Source organism: Mytilus edulis, chromosome 12 (genome assembly GCF_963676685.1).
Source record: "Mytilus edulis chromosome 12, xbMytEdul2.2, whole genome shotgun sequence".
Lineage (NCBI taxonomy): Eukaryota > Metazoa > Mollusca > Bivalvia > Mytilida > Mytilidae > Mytilus > Mytilus edulis.
This window is the reverse complement of record NC_092355.1, coordinates 76,168,108-76,184,472: the sequence shown is the minus strand read 5'-3', so window position 1 is coordinate 76,184,472 and position 16,365 is coordinate 76,168,108. Positions and strand designations below refer to the sequence as shown.

General features: G+C 30.8%; 1 protein-coding gene across 1 annotated transcript; it reads left to right on the top strand.

Annotated features, from left to right (window-relative positions):
* On the top strand, positions 1–13,894 carry LOC139499174 (uncharacterized). Its single transcript, XM_071287857.1, has 8 exons — positions 1–172; positions 2,600–2,660; positions 4,025–4,187; positions 6,980–7,267; positions 8,417–8,492; positions 10,387–10,457; positions 11,783–11,860; positions 12,920–13,894. The coding sequence occupies exons 2-8, from the start codon at positions 2,628–2,630 to the stop codon at positions 13,225–13,227; spliced, it is 1,017 nt and encodes a 338-aa protein (XP_071143958.1). The 5' UTR covers positions 1–172; positions 2,600–2,627; the 3' UTR covers positions 13,228–13,894.
* Positions 13,895–16,365: the final 2,471 nt, after the last annotated feature.

Genomic DNA, 16,365 nt, shown 5'->3' with positions numbered 1-16,365 from the left:
TAAAGTTCATTTACCTGGCATACACCGATTTACCTACACATGGAAATTGTTGACAAAACAAACCAACGAACAGATGTATTTATGCTTGTAAGATGTCTCTATAAAGTGTTGGCTGTAGAAATTAAGGAATGAAAGATCTACTAGTTATTCAAGCGTCGTAGTCAATTAAAATGTAAGTAGAAATAACTTTACATAATAAATTCGATGAAAGTTCGTTTATCATGTTACAAAATAAACTATTCATTTTCACAAACACATTGAGATTAAATAATAATGGTATTATCAATTACAAACAAATAAAGAAAATTGTATAATAAAAGTGCAGTGACACTGTCTTTGAACATCGGTATACTACTGTTGCCTTTATATTTTTTATTTAAATTTTTTAAAGATAAGAAAAATGGATGACTTAAAAAAAACAGTGCATTCTTAAATTATCAGTTATGTTAATGAACAAACACAGAAACATTATTAACATTTAGACAGATGTCGTTGAAATAGCGCTATCAGTCATAGACTTTACAAGGCTTTTTTTTATCATGGCGAATCGCTGCTCAACAGTGTGTACAATATCCTCAAAAATATTGAATGTTATCTTACACAATTTAAATGTGTGTTTAATTTCTAAATATAGGCATCTCTCCAACGGGTATTTAATAATTACAAATATGTATTTTACGTGTACAGTACTCAATAACACAGTTTATGGAACAATTATAGTTGTTAGATTGTTAAACTGTTGACATAATATTGAAAGAACATTAATTTATCATGTTCACACACGTAGATATTGGTGGTTATAAACATCATTAGACCAAAAGCTGTAGATATTGCATTAAATCATATTAATGGTCTGATTAGTAATTATTTATTTAATCATCATGTTCACACACGTAGACATTGGTGATTTCAAACTGAACTTTAGACATTAGACATAAAATTGGTCTGAAGTAGTTTATTTTTTTGTAACAACAGCATGAAAAAAAGTAAAAAAGTAAAAAAGACCACGAACAAAGCCGATTTGGTGCTCGATGCTTTATATAACCATCTATGTATTATTGATAGATATAAGAGAAGAACAACAGTTAATAAAACACTTAACATACCTCTTATTCAAGGTTTTGTATTGATATCAAGTAATTTTTCTTGTATGTTCGATATTTGTTATTTGACAGATATTTTGTTGGTCCATAAACCACATAACATTTTAACTGCTATTGTATAAATAAAAACAGCAGTAGAATAAAGAAAAATAAACTGAACTCGAATGCAAATTCGAAATGGAAAGTCCGAAAGTCCCACAGTGTGGGTACGGAACTGTACGGTTTTCTAATAATTTGGTCATTCGGGAGACTGTCACGCGGGGCACCGACATTTGCAAAATAACAAGTTGCTTGATGGAAACTTTGATGAACTCTTATGCTACTATTAAACGTTTCTGTTTCAAGTTTTGATAGCTAAAACATTCTTTATGTAAATATGAACCAATAAAATCATAAGAAAGATATATGCATCCAAACGTTTTCCTTAGAATGGTGGAGCTCCGTGTAAAACAATCAAAATTGTCACACAACAGCGATCAAAATTGTCAAATAAACATCGAAAAATCAATGTTTGCTACCTGAATTTTCACATGTCCCTTTTCTAATATATAGTCTTACCTGTCTAAAAGTTTCAAAGCCATTGTCCCAGTAGAAATCCAAATATATTCATTTTCTCCATGTCGGATATTTTTATTGACTGTACAATCGCTTACAAGTATACTGTAATATCACCATTTTTCAAATGTCGGAGCCCCGCTTGACAGTATCCCTAATGACCAATGTATTAGAAAACCGTACAGTTCCGTTCCCACAATATGAAAAAATGGCACAAACAAAAGCGGTATACACATCACACGAACGGATAACAAATATCATATTCCTGACATGGTACAGTGTTTATTCGGTATACCACTTTCTAAAAGAAATTGTGACCATTCCCAATGTAAAACAAACACTTGTGGTAATATATAAGTATTGTCTTGATTCTGAATATATTCGAATATTTGACATTTGAATCAAATTCAGGTTCGAGAATCGTCAATTATGAATTAAAATTTTAAACTTCGCTGTATCGGAGGTGTTTTGCTTTCATATTAATATCATGGAAGATCACTAGTGTAGTTGAGAAAAGGTGAAAAACGACTAATAGAGGACTTATGCTTCTTGTTTTTCTTCAATTTTCATGCTGATAAACAGTTTGTTATGGTTTTTTTTTTTTTAAACTTGCCTCTTAACTTTGGTGGAATTGAATAAGTGACCATTTGTCTGCATGTTCATTTTTGGACTGATTCTGCGTTAAAAAAAAAGTATAATCGTCGAAAATAACATGAAGAAACGTTTTACACAGAAAATTTCTTTTGCTTTTTTAATTAAGTACGAAAAATCTCATTGTTTGTTGTTTTAATTTGCTGTTTAATCTCACAGACCCAACTTGTTTGTTGTGTTAATATTGTGATATATATTTGTGCAATATGTATATAGCAAACGTGTGCCAATATTCACAGGGAGAAATACCTAATTAGGTGCAATAACTTTTGGTTTTAAATTGTTTGCAGATCGAAGTTATTCCCTGACCTCCATATAATGAAAACAGCAGTATTACCCTGGTTTTTTCAAGTAAGTAATTTTATTTGTATCAAATAAATACATTTTTATAATATGGCATAAGTACATTTCTGATTTTCTGTTTTAAGTTTGTTTACACGTCTATGGTCTTGCGCTTAGGCTTTGTCTTTAAAGAAATAGATTGTGCATAATATTCCTCAACTAGTCAATTGATGATTTTACTTGGAAATAAGGAGATGTGACGTGGATCCCAATGATTTACGAAGACCAAACAAAAAAACAAGCAGTGGTTTGTTTATATAAAGACTAAACATTCCAATTGTAAGAATCAAATAACAAACAACAAAACTTCATAATATTATATAATCTGCTGAGTTACACTGATAACACGAATTTTTAAAAACGTTCATTTGAAGGTACCAAGACCTTGTCGATAAATATTCCGTTTATGTATCAACTGATAATTAATACACGATTGTAAATAGTATAGATTCTGCGTAGTGACGTTGTTTATCATCTTAATAACGTGTTAGAGTATTATATTATTTGTCAGTATTACTATTAATTTAACTTATAAGTCTGTTTTTCGTTATATTCATTTGACGTGACTCTGTACATATGTATCCTTCATACTTTGACCGACATAATTAATTAATTTATTATCAATACTTATACAATTAGTCAGTATTTTTGTGATAACAATTTGACGTGACTCTATACTGTTATATCCCGTCATTCTTTTAACGACAAAAGTATTCGTAAACTTTTTCAACCCTTTATGGATGGATCTTACATAGATAGAAACAATCTTATATTAAAAAAAGCAAAACGAGGATATTAAATTTCATGTACATGTAAGCCTATGTGTGCTTCTTTTATTGTTTATAGTATCTTAAATGATAACACAATGTTGATGGCTGTACCCTATTTTTTTACATTTTTATCCATTATGTCTGTTTGTTTTGTTCAAACAGAACATATAACGGAATTTGACGAGACTGTCATCAAAGTGAGAGGGTTGGCGACATTTGAAAATGCCTGTACCAAGTCAGGAATAAGACAGTTCTTGTCCATTCGTTTTTTATGTGTTTTTTTATTTTTGATTTTGCCATGTGATTATGGACTTTCCGATGAGATTTTCCTCTAAGTTAAGTATTTTTGTGATTTTACTTTTCACACATTGTTGTCAAAATAGTGGAATTTGATAAGACTGTCATACAAGTGAGAGCTTTAGTTAGCTATAAAACAAGGTTCAATCAACCATTTTCTACATTTAAATATATGCCTGTACCAAGTCAGGAATAGGATACTTTTATTCATTCGTTTGATGTGTTTGAGCTTTTAATTTCGATTACGGAAATTTCTTTTTGAAATTTCCCCGGAGTTCAGATTTTTTGTAATTTCACTTTTTGCAGATCATTGCTTTGACATTTGTATATGAGTTAAAATGTCCAGCGCCAGGACATTGGCGTCTCAGAGCAAGAAAGTTTTATTGTGGTCAGAGTTATGTGTGTTTGTTGCGTTCACCAGAGAATTCGTATCGAGAGACCTGTGATGGACTGGATTATAGTAGCACGGGTAATACTGCTGTTAATTATCAATAATTAATTGCCCCATGATACAGTATCTCCTTTCGTAATGGACTTAACAATAAAACTAGATTCTGCTTTGATAAACTTCTTCAACTTCTGATTATTTTTAATTAACCTAAAAATTGTGTTTACTATATTACTAATACATTTAAAAGAGGGACGAAAGATACCAGTGAGACAGTCAAACTCGAAAATCGAAAATAAACTGACAACGCCATGGCTACAAATGAAAAGGACAAACAGACAAATTATAGTACACATGAAACAACCTAGAAACCCAAAGAATAAACAACACGAACCCCACCAAAAACTAGGGTTGATCTCAGGTGCTCCTGAAGGATAAGCAGATCCTGCTCCATGTGTGGCACCCGTCGTGTTTATGAGATAACAAATCCGGTAAATAGTCTAGTTCGGTAGGTCACATTCATGAAAGGGAAGGGGATTGTAGTTACGACGTAAGGAACATATCCGTTTTGGGAAACGGTTATTTCATAACGGTCAACCAATAATAATATGGCGTCCGTAAAATTTACGAAGATAAGATTTCAACGTCACCATTTAGAACTTAGAATTTAATAGCTTCAATGTGAGCAACAACCCTCTATCAAGAAAATCATGATAGGAAATGCAAGCACGGGCATATCGTATCAATTGCGAGATATATACCCCATATGCAGGTGATGTCGAAATATTGCTACTTAAAAATGGAAAATTTACAATGGAAAGCTGAAATCATCGCTTTCGTAGTAACGTTTTGTTTTCAATCGACCTTCATTGTCAAATTCTAGATGTAAGTCTAGATATGAGGCCGACTTAACTGTATCTGTTGTATCCTTTATCTCTGGTTCAATGGGATTGGTGCATTCGACATAGTCACCAAATGTTTAATTATCTAGTGAAAGAACATCATCTATATAGCGCAAAGTAGAATATGAATATGAACTACCGAATTAGACTATTTACCGGATTTGTAATCACATAAGCAACACCACGGGTACCACATGTGGAGCAGGATCTGCTTACCCTTCCGGAGCACCTGAGATCACCCCTAGTTTTTGGTGGGGTTCGTGTTGTTTATTCTTTAGTTTTCTATGTTGTGTCATGTGTACTATTGTTTTTCTGTTTGTCTTTTTCATTTTTAGCCATGGCGTTGTCAGTTTGTTTTAGATTTATGTGTTTGACTGTCCCTTTGGTATCTTTCGTCACTCTTTTAAAGGATATTGCAAACTTCTTATCTTCTTGCTAAGAAGTTCCTGTGTGAAGTCAGCCTCATAATAATAAAGAAACAAGTCGGCAAGAAGAGTGGCACAATTCGTTCCCATTGGAATTCTTAAAACAGGACAATATCAAACATTTCAAAGAAGTCACATTATCATTATCAAACACCTTCCACATCAATAGTCAATGTATTGTTACAACTGACGATTTGCTTTACTTGGGACAGGCACATGCATATGGAGCGGGTTCAGTATTTTATAGACCTTAAACCTCCGACATTTCAATCTGTAGCAGTACATACACATAGATTTGATACAAGAATAACATTTTTTGTTAGTTTTTCTTAGCTTGATTGTGATGTTATGATGTCATCTTGTTATTTAGAGTGTAAGTTTCTTTTACTTTCTGTACATGCTATATGATTATATTTGTACACTGTTCATGACGTTGCTGTTTGCAATGAATTAACTTCTCACTTGCGACATTCTGTAGTGAAATATTATCATATATGTCTTACACAAATTGTACCTTGCTATATCATAAACTATGCAATTTGTAAAGAAATAAAATGTGAGAAATACATTTTCAATGTTTTATAATCTCCACACTTAATTTCTAAATGGCAATTCACAGTACTCAAAATTATTTGCTCAAAATTGAAAAAACACCCCGAACAATTGGCACTCATGTGTTAGACTCTCTGTGGAAATATAAACTGACGAGGCACCTTATTTGTATATACTGTCTGCGGTATTTTTAATTATTTTAAGATGTAAGCAAAGAACTATGCGTATTGTGAACTACTTTTTCACAATTCAAGATGGCCGGATACAGATAGATAATCTACGTTAAATTAAGGCGGTTGTTTTTAAGCATTTGTAATGCATCTTGTGGAAATATAAATGAGCCAAAGTTTAATCTTCGAAATTTGGCCCATTTATATTCTAAGAAAAATAAAAGAAAAAATAATATTTCATATATGATTTATTCATTTAAATCAAAAGTTTGTACTCTTTCAATACAGATATTGCACGGTGTTGATAATTCTATTTTATTAAATTAAGCTACCATAACTTAAATTGATATTAACACTTAACATTTTTTATTTTTTGTTGTTGACAGTGATGACCATTTGACTCCTACGTACGATGCTTTAATTCCCCAGGTCGTTTATGTCTATTATTGTTTTTAAGACTACATAACTATATAGCTTGGTTACCTTAGCTGTATTTGGCAAAACTTTTAGGAATTTTGGTTTTCAATGCTCTTCAATTTGTACTCTATTTGTTCTTTTTAATTATTTTGGTTTCGAGCGTCACTGATGATTTATTTGTAGACGAAACGCTGGTCGGTGAGATACAAAATTTAATCATGGTATCTATGATGAGTTAATGTACTTTATAGTATGGGGTTTGCTCATTGTAGAATGAAAGAGTGACCTTTGCTTTTTTCGACACTAAATTTTTATTTGGGAGATAGATCTGATATCTATTTCTGTAAAAATTAACCACTTTCTATTGCAAAATGTTGTTCTTTCAATTTCTTTTATATCAATTTTAGGCAGCAAACTTATTTTCGAACCATATTTCAACAAAGCAGGATGCAGCTTTGAAAGATATCAGCCTTTCCCATTTTCAACTGATGGTAACAATAAGTGTGTGTATAAAAAGTCATTTTGTAATGAACAGGGTCAAATCGTCTACCGTGAAGGAAGTACAATAAATGATACAACATGTAGATGTGATTCTTCACAAGGGTACATTTTTGTCACCACGCCAAAACACAACTGTTATTGTTTACCCTTAGAGGAAGACTGTTCATGTCACAAAATCATTTGTGGTAATGAAGGTAAATTTGAACAAACATTTTACTTCACACTCATGATGTAAATATTAAAAAAATTTAAAAAGGCAACAGTAGTATACCGCTGTTCGCAATTCATACATCGATTGAGAGAAAAAAACGAATCCGGGTTACGAACTGAAACTGAGGGAAACACATCAAATATAAGAGGAGAACTACGACACAACAGAAACAAAACATTAAAATGTAACACACAGAGACACGAACTATAATATAACAATGGCCATTTTCCTGATTTGGTACAGGACATTTTAACAAAAAAATTGGTGGGTTAAACCTGGTTTTGTAGCATACCAAATCTCCTGCTTTTATGGCCAAGTTAAATCTAACATTAAAATGACAACAGTACTTGAAAGGACTACAATACGGAAAATCTCTAACCAAATTGCGAAATTAAAAGATTAAACCCATCAAACGAATTAAACTACTTTCATATTTCTAGTGTTGTAAATTCCATTTTAAAAAATTTTACTTCACACCACTGATGTATACCCTAATGTAATGCCGATGTAAAAAGTAAAAACAAAACTACAGAACGCAAAGGAAAATTAAAAACGGAATGTCCATCATCAAAAAGCTCCAACACATCGATCGAATGGCAAACAACTGTCATATTCCTAACTTCGTACATTCCACTTTGTGTTACTGCTGTATATGTGTTGATTTCTTTCTTGAAAAACTACCAGTAAATGTTTGGTAAAGCTCGAGAAAAAAAAAGGTTGATTGTATTTTCATTTTAGTTTACCTATTGTTTATGCACTTGTTCCTCTGCAACAATCTATATTATAGAACATTTCGGTATTGTAATTCATGAAAAACACAAACGGCTAATGCAAATGATAAATTATAGCCGAAAACAAAGATAATAGTTTTTACTGATAAATATCTGTCTTGTGAAAAATAATATTATAACCTTCAATACCGATACACATTTAATTCTATCACCATTTTAATATAACATCTTACCTTTCTATTAACGAAATTGTAATCTTAGTTGATTTCACTTGTCGAACTGTATATATAAATGTGCATGCCAATTATTAAAAAAAAACTTATAACAACCAACTGATGAAACATACTTATTCTTAAAGGATGTGTACTTCAATGAATTACATGTTATTGGTGTCATTACAGAAAATCCGTGTCCCTTTAATCATGTTATTGGTACTGCTGTTCGGAATAAATCATGTCAAGAAATTATCGTCAGAACGTAAGTAATTTGCCACTTTGAAACTCTTTCAGTTTTTTAACAACCCTTTTCGACTTCAGCACGACTTCTGTTTTATTAAAAGAAAGTTAAGAAAGATGTATATTGTCATTATGCTGTTTAAAGGATGTAATGTAATGCACTGTCATATCCTATTATTTATCAATGCGTTTCCCTGTAATTGTGCATGTGATTGTTTGTACTATTTTCCTGTTATATAGTGTTGTCATTGTAACGTTATTTTTTTAGCGGAAGTTTTGGCTAGCCACGAAAACAGGTTCAACCAACCATATTTTTCTTAAAATGTCCTGTACATAGTCAGGAACATGACCATTGTTATATAATAGTTCGTTTCTGTGTGTTACATTTTAGTGTTGTGTTTTTGTTGTTTCGTAGTTTTCATCTTAGATTTAATGTATTCCCTCAGTTTACGTTTGTAACCCAGATTTGTTTTTTTTTCTCAATCAGTTTATGAATTTCGAACAGCGGTATACTACTGTTGCCCTTTTTTATGATTACCTTATAAGCTGGGGGTTAGGCTAGACATAATACAAGTTTCAATCCACAAGTTTTTTTCTTGTATAAAGTCAGAATTTGCAGGTGTTATCAAATAGTTCGTCTCTTTGCATTTTGGCGTTTGTTTTTCTTTTCCGTTGTTTTCCTCTTATAGTTGATGACTTTGGTTTAAAATTTCAACCTGAATTTCTTTGACTCTCCATCGAGCAATTACCTTTCGAACAACAATTATGGTTTTTCTTCCTCAGAAATAGATTATCTTTGCTGTATTTTGCAAAATTTTTAGGAATCTTTGGTCCTCAATGCAGTTCAAAATTTTATTTGTTTGGCCTTTTCACTTTTCTATGATTCGAGCGTCACTGATGAGTCTTATGTAGACAAAACGTGCGTCTGGCGAGAATAATTTTTAATTCTGGTAAGAGTGTTGAATGCATACATGATATTATATACTACTGTTGCACACATAAATAACAGCAATGCTTAACAATTACTTAAAATAGTTTAGAGCATAAACATAAAGTTTGAAAAAAGGAATACCTCAAAATCTGTTTGTTTCCAGGAAGCTTTTATAATCAAGATATGAAGTGCTCGATTCTGTTAGCAAAATTCGAAACGTGATATTAGTTTTACAACTTGAAATATTTTTGTAACCTTATTAATTTTATGATCAGTTGTGCGGATCTATGAAAAGTTACCCATTATGTAATGTGTCTCCTAATTAATATGGTTAAATGTGATGGCAAAACAAGAAAATATGTCGTATAAAATTTGATCTGATATACCTTAATTCGAAATACACAAAAAACAGTTATAAGAGTTTAATGGAGAAGACACTAGGACCCAAATCCTATGTCTGACATTTCTGGAGCCTTAAACTTGTAAAAAAAAATGTTAGTTGTGGAACTTTTTTCTGATTATATTATTATAATATAAACATGATGACGTAACAGCTCAATGCATGAAATATGTTTCTACTTATCATTAATACCTCACGGTTGCTGACATGTGTAATATGCATCACTCTTAACTACCTACCAGTATTTATCAATTAAGGTTTCCGAGTTCATTACGTGTCAAGATATAAAGTAAAAATATCAAACTGAACCAATGGTTGTTAAGTGAGGAAACCAACAGAGTTTTAGTATATTTTCCCACTGTGTTGGCTCCTAAGACTGCACGACCTTAATTTCAGATTAAACAGATTATCACAGTAACAATTCTATATGGGAATGCTCATCTAAATAATAAGCGCGTTAAATAGTTAGGTCCATTGTTGTCTGTATGATCTGAAGCTATTTATACTTTTTAAATTGTCATTACTTGTGTATCTTTTTACATTGGCTATTGTCTTGTTGATATTTTTCCTAATATCCTCAAACAGGTCACAACCAAAAAACTTGTCTTCTCCATTAGAAAACAGATTTAAAGATGTCAGAAATTATTATAACGAAGGTATGTTTGAATTTGTATGGAAAATATCATATGTTAGCCTCTTAAAAAAACATCAACATTGCATCAAATTACTTGTGTATAAAAACAACAAAATAGCTAAATTGTAAAAACTCCAAAATAATCGAGACTGAAATGTTCATGAATTGCACATTTACTGTCAGTTAACTTCGAAACTGGATTTTTGTGTTCTCCTTTCACCAAAGCAGTGCGATTACAGTTGTATCCATGAACATTCCGTTACAGGCTGAATAAAGATGTGTCACTAACATATGTATAAACCACACCCACAACCAGGGAAAAACAATTTTTAAGTTGGCCCAACCCCTCACCACGGGAACACTTGGACACCTGGAAGTCTGTAATAAACATGTTTACAGATGTTTCTCATCATCTAATCCGGTTGGTCGGTCAGAAAAAAAATGCTATTTAAAAACATAAACAAGTATGTATATCATACTAATTTACCTTTATAATATGGTTCATAAATAGTTTTCTCGTTTGAATTATTGTACATTTGTCAACTAGGGGCTATCTATCAATTTGACTCATAACTAAGGTAGCACAATACAAAGATTTGTTCACTCCTAATCAGACAACTTTAAACTGATGTAATTCATTTCATCCTTCTTTATATTTTATAGATGAGGTACCAAAAGAAAGAAGAAAGATTAATCTTTCAAATTGTGATAATTTCATTTTGACATGATTATTACATAATCAATTGTTATGTAATTAGTTGCTATATTGTGATGTCCACACTTGAATGAATTTAGCGTCTTTGTTCTTCATAGCATCCCAAAATATTTTATAGATTCTTGTAAAACACAGCTTGATCTCCAAAACTGTGTCTCAGATTTCCACAAACATCAATAGAACAAATGTTATACCACATTGAATTCAGTGATCTCTTATGAATTGATGTTGCAAACTTCATTTAAGATTTATGAGAGAATGAAATACAATAGGAAAAATCTGAGACATAGTTTTGGAGGTCAAACTGTGTTGTGCAAGAATCTATAAAATATGTTGGGATGCTATGATAATTATGTCAAAATGAAATTATCACAATTTGAAAGATTAATCATTCTTCTTTCTTTTGGTACCTCATTTATAAAATTTAAAGAAGGATGAGTGGAATTACATCAGTTTAAAGATGTCTGATTGGGGATGAAAAATCTTTGTAATGTGCTACCTTAAAGACGTATAATGTTTTACCGTTGTGTCATGTGGGGTATGGTGGAAAGTTTTCTCGTTGACAGTCATACCATATTTCCTTCTTTTTATATCGTGTACTGTAAACCTTAAACATTTATTTCTCTTTACAGGTAGAACTTATAAATTAAACTGTATTTACTTTACCGTAGCATTGTTGATTGTCTTGACCATTGGTTTACCAATATACGGTAATTATACATTCTAAGTCAGATGAAAGTAGATGTCATGCAATTATCAGTTAGAAAGTGATACACAAAGAACAAAAAGTTATCTTTCTTGAAACATTAAAAATATGCCTTTCTTCAAAGATACGAAAGTTATTAAACTGACATTCAAACTTCTAAGTTTAAAACATACAAACAAAGTCATATCAAACACTGCAATCGATCAAAAGACAATAAAAATAACAGTATGCTAAAAAAACACAAATCTTTCTAAAATTGATAAATATGAAATTATTAAAAAAACTAATGTTTCAACTACCTGACGCTAATTTGGTGTTAAATTGATTTGGCTATTTTGTAGGTATTTTTGTCATAAAGCTCTTCAACTGTTTTGGTACTTATACATCCTCGGCTTTCACATATTCGGCTTTGAGCGTTCCTGATAAAGCGGTTCGAACGCATTAAATTATTGAACGTGTAATGTTCATTGGTTATAGCATAAAACTCACACATGTCTGACATATAAATATTGTATACTAGTATGTCGACATTCTCTTTAAAAAAAGTTATCCTTGTCTTTAAATTAAAACTAAGGTAACATTACCTGGTTAACGAAACAGTTTTTAACTTTTGTTTATGTCTTTATCAATCTTGAACGAGTGAAGAAATCATAACGTCTCACAATCAAACACAGTAGTATATATATTCATATTCTACACGGTGATAAACATAACAAATAAACAAACTTACTTTTGATATATCTCCGGCCTAGATATTATATACTATCAAGTCCAGAAATGGTTAACGAGGTAATTTAAACACGGTGTACTTTATTATAGAAATAATAATTGCAAGTAAAAAACATAATGGGATAGATTGCAACAATAAACAATATGTATGGAGCAGTCAGTTATTGTAGTTTTCCCTTCTGTTTTCCCCTTCAACTTCATTTATCTGATCAGCTGTGTATAGTTGTATTTTGCCATAATTCAAATCAATGAAAAGTCATATTTCTGGATGACGTGAAATTGTTATTCGATGTATTACGGTATTTTTGATATATGAAATTGGTTATGTTTGCAGGTTTATCACAGTGGCCTGATGCATTCTATAAAGTTCCTTCGTTTAAATGGATAATAGATCACCTAACGTTTTTTGATATGTTGAAAAACGAAGAAAGTAAAAAGATTAAAAAACAGAGTTCAAATGAAGAAAAGAACAGGAAACTAATGGAAATACTTTTGAATGGAGGAGAAGACCAGTATGATAAATTCCTCGAAGCTTTGAACGCATTCGATAAATATCAAAAACTCGCAAAAATAATTCAAAACACAAAAGTTACAACTGAAGATAAAAAATTCTATCAAAATTGCACTAAAAGAAGAAGTTAAAACATATATACCTGTATGTATATAGAAAAGTGATAAAGTTTGTCCACACTATGTATAAATGTAATCATATATTTTGAAATTCAGTGAAAAATCATGAACAGTAAAAATAGATTGGAAAGTACATCAAACTTATTTAAAATAAAACAAAATTCAACTCGTAGCCTGAATCCCTCATCTAAAAATATAAAACATTAACACTTGGGCTGTATGTTTTTATTCTATTTATTGTTTGATACTGTATATTCTTTTCTTGGTGTATAAAATACAGATACCAAGTCAGGAATATGACAGTTGTTCGCCATTCGTTTAATAAGTTTGCGCTTTTCATTTTGCCATTTGATTATCGACTTTCCGTTTTCATTTTTCCATGGAGTTCAGTCTTTATGTGATTTTACTTCTTAGTACATTTTTGTTTTTATTCATTGTATTTCATTTATGAAAATCATTCAATTCTGATTGAAATATTGGACTCAGATTTGAGAAAGAGACCCCACAATGGATTGTGATTAAAGGAACGGACGTGGATCAAAGTATAACATTGAAAGCATTAGTGAAAAGTTAAGGATACAGACTTTTGCTTTTTGTTAGCTTAGTATATATTCCGAATAATTTATCTCTAAAAAAGCACCTGTACTAATCGTGAAACACATGTAAAGCTCATGAACAGTAAAAATAGATTGGAAAGTACATCAAACTAATTTAAAATAAAACAAAATTCAACTCGTAGCCTGAATTCCTATCTAAAAATATAAAACATTAACACTTGGGCTGTATGTTTTTATTCTATTTATTGTTTGATACTGTATATTCTTTTCTTGATGTATAAAATACAGATACCAAGTCAGGAATGTGACAGTTGTTCGCCATTCGTTTAATAAGTTTGCGCTTTTCGTTTTGCCATTTGATTAATAAGTTTGCACTGTTTATTTTGCCATTTGATTATCGACTTTCCGTTTTCATTTTTCCATGGAGTTCAGTCTTTATGTGATTTTACTTCTTAGTACATTTTTGTTTTTATTCATTGTATTTCATTTATGAAAATCATTCAATTCTGATTGAAATATTTGACTCAGATTTGAGAAAGAGACCCCACAATGGATTTTGATTAAAGGAACGGACGTGGATCAAAGTATAACATTGAAAGCATTAGTGAAAAGTTAAGGATACAGACTTTTGCTTTTTGTTAGCTTAGTATATATTCCGAATAATTTATCTATAAAAAAGCACCTGTATTAATGATTTAGCTCGTGAAACACATGTACAGCTCATTTTGATTAGGGACTGACATTGATAAAGACCATTTGTTGTGTCGACATTTTGCTCAAAACGATTTAATTTCACCTTGTTTCTATATATTTATATATTATTAGTATCGTTTAATAAATCTGAAAACATAAAATTTTGTTTGTGTGTTTGCTGTTCTTAGTTTTGTGTAAAATATTCGACGCATATTAAATTTGCAGAATATATATGTTCTATATACTTTGTATTTTAGCATAATTGTACATTGTTAAATACATTTGTGTTCATCAATATAATAAATATAAATCTGTTTTCAGTGATTTGATCTGATTTCTTCTTTCATTGTTCGATATTATGCTTGGTTCATTAGTGTAGAACTATTACTTATCCATCGAGTATGGTTTCGATAAACTAAACTGTACCTAACTGTACTCGACTTTTGTCTCGATTTTCCTATGAGTCTGATTGAGTACTTGATAACTGGTCTGAAATTGTACTCGATCAATTCTCGACCCGACTTCATTAGTCTCGAATTTGAGATTTAGTCGCGACTGGTCTGAGTCATTCCATCTATCTCAATTATATATAAAGCATACACAATTCCTGCTTATTTAGTAGTTTGAATAATGCTGTCAAATTGATAGATTTAATTGAAGAGTAAAATAGGCTAGAGTTCTTAGGTTGGGTTTCAGACAGTTGCATATGCATAAATTATATAATTCTATTCCATATTACAATTATATATCATCGAACAATATTTCAGGTATTTGGTTGTTTGGTGTATTGCTATCGAATATCAAATGAGTTTAATCGTATATTTTTTTGATTTTGGATTCCATCAGACAGTAAGCATTAAAACCTTTTATGAGTGTCAAATCAAGTTGAAATTTCATAAAACCCTACAGCTACAATGTATCTCAATTGTTAAGTGATATTGCCAAATGCCATGTTATTTATTAGTTTGGTATATTTCTGTCAAATTCTTTGAATTTAACTAATAGATAAAAACAAACCCTAATAATTCAGTTAGAATCAAATTTAGATATAGACATTTGAAACTTTTTATAGCTTACTTATTCAAGTAGATTTGTAGAGTAAAATATGTGCTCGACAAGTAACACACTATCTTTTCAAACTCTGTCCAGTTTATAGTGTGATCAATAACTGCTCATGAATTGCACAAAAAATATGCTTAACATATACAAATTTTGACTAGATACATAAGTACATTACACTTTTTATGTATAGAATGTAGATTGGTACTGTCGTATGTTGCATAGGTTTTTTGGAATTTTATGTTTTAATGGTCTTTTTAATTAGTTTTTGATTGTTTTAGGTTTTCTCGCACTTTTATTGATACTAGGTTCAGAAATTATTCTTCTGTATAAAGTAAAATAGCAAAAATACCAAACAACAAAAGAAATTCAAAACGAAAGTACATGTTTTTCATAAAATGTCAAAATAAAAGTTTAAACACATCAAAGGAATGGGAAATAACTGTTACATTCGTGACTTTGTATTCGCGATTCAGTGTGTACAAAATAAGTAGTAATATACATGTAGTAATCACTACTAGACATTTCTTTAGGAACGTAACAAAAAAATTTAATAGTTGAATGAGCAGACATAATGTTTATTTTCGGCCGTTGCAAGCCTGGCTTATTTATTAAGCACTATCTTTTTTTAGACTCGTGTCGGTTTTTACACATTCACAATTTCATGCAAACATACAAATGTATATCTAAACATGTCATGAACAAAATCATTTAATCATTTTCAGTACTAGCTTTACCAAAGTATAAAAATAAGAAGATGAGGTATGAATGCTAATGAGACAATATAGTTAAAAAAAGATTGAAAGTGAGCTTTATTGGCGAATGTATGGATTTTAACAAC